General features: G+C 39.0%; 1 protein-coding gene across 3 annotated transcripts; it reads right to left on the bottom strand.

Annotated features, from left to right (window-relative positions):
• Positions 1–1,070: 1,070 nt before the first annotated feature.
• On the bottom strand, positions 1,071–6,754 carry LOC120776963 (dynactin subunit 1). 3 transcript variants are annotated; one of them, XM_040108056.1, is made up of 3 exons: positions 6,621–6,754; positions 4,827–6,312; positions 1,071–4,027 (listed from the first exon to the last, which is right to left on the bottom strand). In XM_040108056.1, exons 2-3 carry the CDS (start codon positions 6,207–6,209, stop codon positions 1,625–1,627), a joined length of 3,786 nt encoding a protein of 1,261 aa, XP_039963990.1. In that variant the 5' UTR covers positions 6,210–6,312; positions 6,621–6,754; the 3' UTR covers positions 1,071–1,624. The 3 variants fall into 3 exon arrangements, with proteins under 3 accessions (XP_039963990.1, XP_039963988.1, XP_039963989.1); XM_040108054.1 differs by lacking the exon at positions 6,621–6,754 and adding an exon at positions 6,425–6,612 and having other exon boundaries at positions 1,071–4,029; positions 4,826–6,312; XM_040108055.1 differs by lacking the exon at positions 6,621–6,754 and adding an exon at positions 6,364–6,381 and having other exon boundaries at positions 1,071–4,029; positions 4,826–6,312.
• Between the last annotated feature and the right edge of the window lie 2,955 nt (positions 6,755–9,709).

A 9,709-nucleotide genomic window follows, 5' to 3' on the forward strand; every position in this document is an offset into this window, starting at 1 on the left:
CACGAAATTCTCCACAGTTTATTATCCAAGACGTCGCATACAATCTCCGAACATATTTTTCAGATCAGAAATTAACGGTTTTTCTTGATATATTGAATGTAAGTCTCTAAAGATACAAAAATATGTTGTGAACATCAATCATCTCAAATTAAGAGAAAAAACTTTAATTGTGTTTAATATTCTTCGATCACGGTCATAAGTTTGGTTGACGCTATAGGGGATAAAAGTCAGATCTTTGAAAAAAAATGTTTCGCAAATACTGACAAGATTTTTGTCGAGCGTACTTCGAAAATAACAGCGGATGAAATTGTCACACCTTCTGTGATTGGTCTTGGCGGGAATAATTTTGACGGTAAAAATTATTTTGAAGTTTTCAGTCAAGACAAGAGCATCATTAAAAAAATATTTTTCTGCGGATAACTGTTTATTTCATTTACAATTACAAAATTGGAAAATATACAGAAGATTCTGAAAAAAACCGAAGAGATGTGATGAATGGTTTTCGAGTTACAGCTGACCGATTGTGCGTTCGTAGAGATCGATACACATTAGGTCTTATACAAATCTGATGGACCTTCACCTTTAATTTGCTTACATATTAGGGTGACTTTATGCCATACCATACCTCGGAAAATATTATACAACATTTAGTGTTTATTTTACTTTTCATATAGTTTGTATTTTATTGCAATTAGTTTTTAAATTATAATTTTTTAGGTTAATTTCACTTCATATATTAATAATAATCCAATCTATATTTGTTGCCGCGCTTTAAATTTAAATTTTTTGAAATTGATATTTATTAAAAATAAATCAAAATTTTGTAAACAAATTCAAAACTTGATTTGAGTTTATATAAAATTATTAAAAAATTCAAAATTTATTTATTAACAAAATTTAAATTTAATAAAAATCATTGGACATTTAATAGAAAAAAACATTCACTATTACGTAGAAAAGGCATTAAAAATATATTTAAACAAACATTCAAAATTGAACAAAAACGAAAATGAAAATATTAAAAATAAAAGTTTACAGCACACAAACAGAGCTCACAAATTTAAAAGAATTCATTTGTTTGTCTTTTTATTAAATTCTTTAAAAAAGTATCGTTTACTTTCTAAATAAATATCATAATAAAACATATCAATAATTTCATTGTGACGTTATAATTTAACAATTATATAAGAAAGTGCATGTTATATGGAATTTATATTCAAGCGAAAATAATTTCTTGCTTTGTTTATCATTTGATTCGCTTTGTGCTATACTTTTTCTCATCTTTCATAATTTTACATTGAAAATTGCTTAGTCCTCTTCTTATTCAATAAATACAATTATTATGGAGACCGCACTTTCGAATGAAATATTAAAATATAAAATTTAACAGTTATAAGGGGAAATGTAAGGAAGCGTTGGTAGAAACAAGCATTAATTGGTTGCCTTTAATTTACGGCTATGAGTAATACATTGGGGTTCATAAAAATTGGGAGAGTATGTGTATGTATGTACGTTTATAGCCACTAACTACTTATATGCAGCTTTCAAAACCGCATCACAAGCCACTCAGTTGCACTTAAAGTTCCTTAGCCTTTCTATTCAATACCTTCGTGTAAACTTAAGCCTACAGCTTTAACACACGCTTCACCTCCACAGTGGGGAAGGCCGCAAAATCGCAGTTGGCGGCACGATGTGGATTGCGTTGCAGATATTCGCCGAGTATTTCAGCTGCCAAGTGACTAGCGCGCGAGGAGATCTCCGCCTTGGCGGGCACATGCTGATTGCGTCGCTGTTGCGCCACAATCGATTGTGCAGCCATTGGATCCGACTTGGGCGCGGCCTGTAGTAGCGATAGCGCCCATGCGTGTTTCATGCGCGTGAGTTCGACTTCCAGTTCGGTGATGCGTTTGTCCTTCGGTTGCGGCACATAAATCGGTTCGAACTTCTTCAGCTTGTCGCGTATATTTTGTGCCTGCATGCGTAAGCGTGCGTTGCGTTCGTTATGGACCACTGTCTTCAGCAACTGCAACTCCTCGGCGATGAGTGGTGTGCTGCCGGAGACGCCGTGATTGGCGAAGGCCGCGCCACTGCCGCTGGTCGTTGAAAGGGATGAGTCGGCAAAGCGTTTAGTGCCGCCAGTCGATTTGAGTTTCTCACGCAACGTGCTCTTCTCGCTCTCCAAAGCTTCAATGTCACTCTGCAGATGATCCAGCGTATCCTCGTACTCTTTCTCCTTCTTCTGCAGTTGCTCCAGCTGCGCATGCGTCTCCTCATATTGACGCTTCCATTTTTCAACCGTGTGCTCGAATTCGCCCTGCAGCACGGACAGTTTCTTCTCGGCTAAGTCCTTGCGTATCTGCATCTCGGAGAGTTCGTTCTGCTTTAGCTTGGCAGCCAGTTTTAGTTGTTTTATGTCGGCTTCACGATTTTCGAGTGTCGCAGCAAGCACGTTCTTTTGCTCTAACTGCTTCTTGATGAGTTGTGCGCGTGAAATGATGGGTGAGACGGGTTTCTCTTGCTTCTGATTGGCCAAGGACATAATCTCATACTCTTTGTCCAACAAATACTGTGCCATTTGTTGCAAATCGCTGTTGGCCTGTGCCAACATGCCCTTGAAGTTCTGTGATGGACCACGATCATCCTGTTCATAGACACGTTCGCAAGCCTGTGTGAGCAGTTCCCAGAATTTCGCATGCTCTATGGTATGCTCAGCGGTGTTGTCCGTTTCAATTGAGGCGGCTATTAGCTGCACACCTTGCTTGGTAGCCAAATGCATAACGGACATGACACGCGACAGTGAATGTGCCAGCTGACGCATGGCTTCCAGTTTGAGCGGCGATATGCCACATTTGATGACATGCAGATCCTGTGGCAAGCGGCGTTTGATCAGCTTCACTTGCTGTTTGATCGCCTCCGTTTGCTCGTTGAGGTATTGCATGAGCAACATGGAGTCGCTGGTGTCACCACCCTCGCGTACAATGGTGCGCGCAATGGTAACATCATTCAAGATGGACTCGCATGACGAGCTCAGAGCAGCGACGCAATCGCGTATCATCTGTGTTTCATTGAGTAGATCCTCGCCGGCTAACAACACAGAGTTCATTGCATTGAAGAAAGCGACGCATTTCTCAATGTTCTCTGTGGTAGAATTCTCATCTAATTGATTCGACTTAAGCAACTCAATAATGCCGTCGATAGTTTTCTCTTGTGCAACCATTTCGGGCAGTGAATTTCCGGCGCGCAACAGCGTATCTGGCTGACAGCTATTCAGTCCGTAGAGTATTTGATGGAGAGCGCATTGTAAATTGTGTATGTAGTGCATGAGGCGGCACTTGAAGGCATACTGCTGCACTGAGTGACCCTGAAAAACGGCTTCACGTGTTATATTATCCACAGCGGGGAAGCGTTCGCGCGTCTGGCTCACCACAATGCCGCATTTGAAAACGATGCGTGAGATTAGCAATATCACCAATATGGAATCGTGATCACCGCCACGGCTCATAAACGACTCCGGCATGAATGCAGTCAACATTTGCACATGTTCCGTTGCTTGCGTTAGTTCGATTTGACGCAGCTGCACGTCAATGGCGCGTGTGTATGCCTTCGACTCAGCGAACATCTGTTTATAATCGATTGTTTCGCTGGCGATCTTGACACCGCTGGGGTCTTGTAGAGATTTAGGATCATTGTTCGTAGTGCGATCACGCAAATCCAATAACTGTTCATTCAATTTCTGCACAAGCTCGCGGAATTTGGTGATTGTCTGATCGCGATCATAAATTGTCTCGATAGCAGCGTCACGTTCGCGCAGTGCTTCCTTACGTGCGGCACTCAGTAAATCCAATTCTTCACGCAAATCCATTTCTAGTTCATGATTGCTCTCTACCAGCTGCTCATGCACTTCCTCAAGCGCTTCCAGCTGTGCCACCTCCTCCTCAAGCATTTTCACCTTATCTTCGAGCTCCATTTTCTTCTCGGCCAATTGCTCGACCATTTCTTCGGCGCCAAGTGCAGCATCGACTTGTTCCTGCAGAAAGAAAAGTAAGTACATATTAATTAAAAGAAAATTATTTGCGGAACAACAAGCTTAAGCGGCTTAAAGCGAAATGAAATGGCAACATAAAAACTAACGCTGGTGTATTCGAATCGATAAACAAAGCTTTTGAAATAATTTACAATTTTTGCGTTTACCTCCTGAACACCAGTTTTGCAAGCAGTTACGGGGGAGAAATAGAAGAAAGATTTTCGGTAAATTAAACGGAATAATATTATTAAACATACTCATAGGTGCCAAAGGTACGTGCCACACGGCAGGCGCAGCACAAAAGACTTCTTTGCTTGTGCTTATAAACAAAGCTAAAATAAGCTCGAGAAAGTTTGCAATTAAACCACTTGGCATTGTTGTGTGCTTCACTGATAAAAAAAAAATCTGATAACAGCGTATTGAAATAAATTCAATAAAAAGAACAAAAGCTTAAAAATTGCAGTGGTGGCACCTTCTGTGGCTAAAGTGCTTACAAAAAGGTTTAATCTATGTACTTTCTTGAAATTTTATAAACAAGAAACAAAAGGACCATATAGAAAAACTTTCGGCAAGAATAAACATGAGCGTCTGAATGGATGCTACAACTAAACATTATTCTTATATCTGCGCCAGTGTAAAATAAAATGTCTAATGTCAACAGATGAATTGCTATACAATTGGTAGCTAAACTGTGGTAATTACACATTTTATTTGTTTTGTTATGGAAACATTTTGTATTGCTTTTAAATACAATGTGTTTCACCCGCGCACCCTGGACCGCCCAGTAAAGGCCTTTACTCACTTGCAAGTCGGCGACTGTCGCTTCCAATTCATCAATTTTGCTCGATAACTTTTCCTTTGTACGCTCCAATTCCGCAACTTCTGACTTCCTCATTTCCAATTCCTTTGTAAGCTTCTGTATGTCATGTTTGTCATGGGCTGACAAGTCGCGCAGGCGCACCAGTGTCTCCTTTAAACGTGAATTTTGCTGTTCTAGTTGTTTGAATTCATAGGTGGAGAGGCCACCACCTTCAGCGGAGATTTCACCAATCGAGGTTTCAGCTTTGTTTTGCATTTCTGAACGCATTAGTTCCAAGTCCACTTGTAATTCCTCAATACGTTCCCTTGCAGAGTCCAACTCGAGCTGTAGAGTATCTGCTTTTTCTTCAGCCATTTCTTTGTCCAAGGTGATCAGCTCGACATTGTCGGCCAGTTCAGACATTTCTTGGGCATGTCTTTCACGTGCTTCGATGGCATCTTTTGTTTCCTGCTTCGCACGCTGTAGTTCCTTTTGTAGCGATGATTGTGCAGTCATAATTTTGCTACGAAATTCTTGCAACTGTTCAAATTGAATTTTCATCTTATCAAATTCACGTAGGCGATCTTTGTCTTCATTACGGCGTTGTTTTAAAGTTTCCAATTTTTCCGTTAAATCGGTTACTTGCATTTGCAAATCCTCGATGAGTTTCTGTTGTTCAGCGGCAGCGGCCTTTTCTTCAGCAGTGGGACCTTGCGGTACAGCGGTAAAAGAGGGCGAGCGCATTGGCTGCAATGGCGTAAATTGCGGCTTGAGGATCTCAAGGAAACCAGTTTCGACGAAAGAAGCACGTTTCGAAGTTGAATGTGAAGCATTGCCATTGCCACCCTCAGCCGTGGGTATGGACGAACTGGATGCCGTGGCAGAACCAGCGGCGTGATCTCTGGCTGTTACACTGGGTGGTTGTAAACTCTTCCGGCCGCCACTGGAACTACTTGCTGTACTGCCACTACGTTCTATCAACGAGGTGGACAGCTGCGAACGTGAACCCAGCAATGATTGGCGGCTGGAAGAGAGCGAGTTACGCGACCCGCTCAACCGTGCTTTAGTGGGTTGGGTCATGGGGGTTCTAGCGCTGCTGCCACTACTTGCCGAGTCAGCTATGTCTTCTGATGATTTCTTCGAATCAGGACTGCCACCAATGACACGAAGCTGAGTCGGACGCACAAACATGCCACAATTTTCACCGCATTCAAAGTATGTCTGACCTTTAATTGTGCCATTGTTCTTACCCTTTGGTTCGTCAAGCACCACGCCCACCCACTTGCCAACGGCGAAGCTGGTCATACCAACATAGGCAACAGTTCCTTGAAGATCCTTGCCGGTTATATCGACCCGCGCGCCCACCTTCAAACTCCGCTCCGACATTAGGTCGGTTTTAAGTTAGCCGGTACCGCAAGCGAAAATGTATATAAAAAACAATTTCTGTATGTTTGTGTGGGCAAGCAGCTGCGTTTAAAAACGGAGAAGCCTGCAAATAGTGTTACCATAAATTTTTAGCTATACAAGTAAACATACATACATAATCATAATATACAAAAAACACATATTAACAATATGACAGCACAAATAGGATGACGTACGCCGAATCGACAAATCAGCGACTCAAACAGTTAGCTATTATGCCAACGTCTTACGGGTGTAGAAAAACATGGTAAGAAAAGTAATAACACAAATTAGTCATCCTCCCTGTTTTTAGTATTGGCCTACTCTCTAGACAGTCGAGAAAACTTCACCAATGGCCATACGCTCTTTCTATTTTGTCTAGTCACTACATACCAAATCTTATTGTTGCTTCTGAATATTTCCTAAATGCACACTTAGATTCTAACAAACAATTTACTTGAATTTATAGCAAATTTTATAATTTTTCGACTAGTGCAAAAACTGGTGAAAAATATTTGACAATCGCTATTGGAATTTGTGCCGAATACTTGTCAAATAGAAAGGCGTCAAATAAGACTTTCCCGGCAACTTTCGGCAAACAGCTGTTCGGTGGCGATGCCAGATATTTGCTAAATTTTATTATTTTTCTAGAGCTAAACTTTATTTTCCATTGCCCGCTAGATGCCTCCATAATGAATTTGAAAGTAATTTTAACGGAAATTATTCATACACAATTACGGTACAGTTTTCTTGCTTTTTGGGTATTTTTTTTTAAATAAATTAATTTAACTAAACTTTATATATGCAACGTTTTTTTTTAATTTACCCAAATAGAAAATTTTTTTATTTTATTTTGAATTAAATAAATAAAAATATTGGAATAGACCATCAGTTGTTCTTAAAGCCCATGTAATGTTTGATTTTAGTTTTAGAACCCAGAACTTAAAATTTTCCAAAAACCGTCTCACGATAGTCGGGTCTACGTAATTGGAACGGACCCGTATTTTTCATCGGGCCATGGACTATCGTCTATGCAGAATTCTGCCCCTACAACAACAATAACGTAAACTTTCAAAAATAGTATGTAATAATTACCAAGAGCGTGCTGTTCAAAGTGATTACAGGGCACTATGGCTCAAGAAACACTTGTCCAACATGGGCATAGCCTTTGTGCATACTGCCGATTTTGTTACACAGAACAGGAAACTCCAGAATACCTGGTTCTAGATTGCCCAGCAATTTGTAGAAGCAGGCTCAAGGCCTTAGTATCCATTCACGTTGACAGGGATCACCTCACCTCAGTCACGCCCGCCAAGCCCCTGCAATTATTCAGAATGCTGGATCTTTGTGACCATGTGTGATATAGGAGAGGACACAATAGACCAGTGCAAAAACTTAATTATTTTCAATTTATCTACGGTCTACTTAACAGGAACAAACACGACAAGTACAACACTCAAAGCAAATTTCCTAAAATAACTACTTTGAAACAAAATATCATCCAAATCCGTCATTATTATTCAGTGAACTCAAAATAGTCTCGTTATTTATTAATTTACCCAAATTGCCATGAGAAAGTGTGTGAACTCAACAAGAAAATTGGACTGTTACGACTTAATTCACTTATTGAGCTCTTAGTAGAGGTTCTCACACAGTGGCTCGAATACATATCCTCGTAAATTTAGTATTTATTTTCAGACGGATTTTTGCTGTATAAAATAATGACCTAAAATATTGCGCTGAAGTTAAAAGTGTGTAAAGAAGAGAGGCAGATTTGAAGTTAGAAATTAGACTTAATATTTTCTTTATTCTTAATATTTATAATATTCAGTTCCTTTGATTATATCTTCCACTTCACGAATATGTTTTGTATGGACTCTAGAATTTTTGAATTTTTCATACGATCTCTATACTTAAATTAAGCTCAGTGCAGTTATTACTTCCTGGTCCCTATTCAGTTGTCACGTATTCAATCATAGATCTCAGCCTAACGATTTATGTTGAATAAAGATTTCGGGAAGTATTAAATTTAGACGAATATTTTCGGAAGTCACTGTATGTCCACATAGGTTTCTTATGATGCACATTTACATTATATACATACATATGTACATATGTATGTCTATAGGAATATAAAACCTAGGAAAGAGCAAATGTAGCAGATTTGACAATGCTTATTTGTTCTTTTTCATGCCTAAAATCTCAGTAATTCAGTTGGTCTCTTCAATTGAGGCGAGCTTACGGATGGAAAATAACTATAAAATGTAAAGGTCGTGTCAGACTAGGTATGTGCGTACGTTCCGTAGCGGAAATGTATGCAACTGACAACTGAGTTGAATGTATAGTATACTTCTTTATGGAGGAATTGACATTTGACCTTGTCGATTATGAAAATTTTTTGTTTACTTGCGCAACGCATTCATTATGCATACCTATACGTTACGTTCGCCCCTTCATTCGAATAATTATCCGTCTTTAACGTACAAGTACCCATTCTGTCGCCACCTTAAGGTTCAGAAGAATTGCTCCCACGAAACATTAAATATCTTGTTACCTTGCATATAACCATTAGTTTAACTGATTTTTCCAGTATCAAATTAAAGGTTAGGTTTAGGAAGAAGGACAACATCAAATACCATCCATCGTGATCACATTATAAAGAAACACTAGAAACATCTATTTTCTGTATCTTTTGTAAAATTGCCTCATTTCTTTTTATAAAATAAAGACATTCGATATTAACCCAAAAGCTAAATATAGGCAGTGCAGAGCTACGTTGTAGAAATATAAACCGGGGATCAAGATAGATCTCTCTGAATATGTTTTACATCTGCCGTATGTTATATGGCATTTGGATCGGATTCGGATTTTTAGTTTCGGCACCAGTAGAGGGAGAACTACTTACTCGGTCAGCGGTACAGATAAAGGAATGAAGTGGACCAAAAGTTTTTCGTATATAAGTTAGTTGACGATTCCAAAATCATTGAATTAACTATTTTGAACTTGCGGAAATATTTTACAGCCAATTATTTTTAGAATTTCTCAAAGTAAGTCAAGAGAAACCCCATTTCCTTATTTATAACCGCCTCTTAATTATTATTGTTATATATGTATGTAAATCACTTTCGGCAATTTTCGCAAAACGTGCACTGGGTTTACATTGTTAGATATGCTTTTCCCTTCTACCTCGGCATTACGTACTTTTTCCTTAGTAAGAACGGCGATTGTTGTCGACAGCCGTAGTCATAAAATGAAATTATTCGTTATTGTTATTGTTGAAACTAAGTATCAATAAAAAGTTCATTCGTTAGTTATTTAGATTACTAGATTGGGGAATCAGTTTCTAAATTTTTAGCAAATCTTTACATTCAGTGATCGGGCACACGGCACGAAGCATACTCAAAAATCGGAGGATTCAAAGACTTGAAATAAAGATCTTTTGCTCGTTTAAAATCGCTTAAGTCATTTAAACCGCAACAACA

Source organism: Bactrocera tryoni, chromosome 5 (genome assembly GCF_016617805.1).
Source record: "Bactrocera tryoni isolate S06 chromosome 5, CSIRO_BtryS06_freeze2, whole genome shotgun sequence".
NCBI classification, from domain to species: domain Eukaryota; kingdom Metazoa; phylum Arthropoda; class Insecta; order Diptera; family Tephritidae; genus Bactrocera; species Bactrocera tryoni.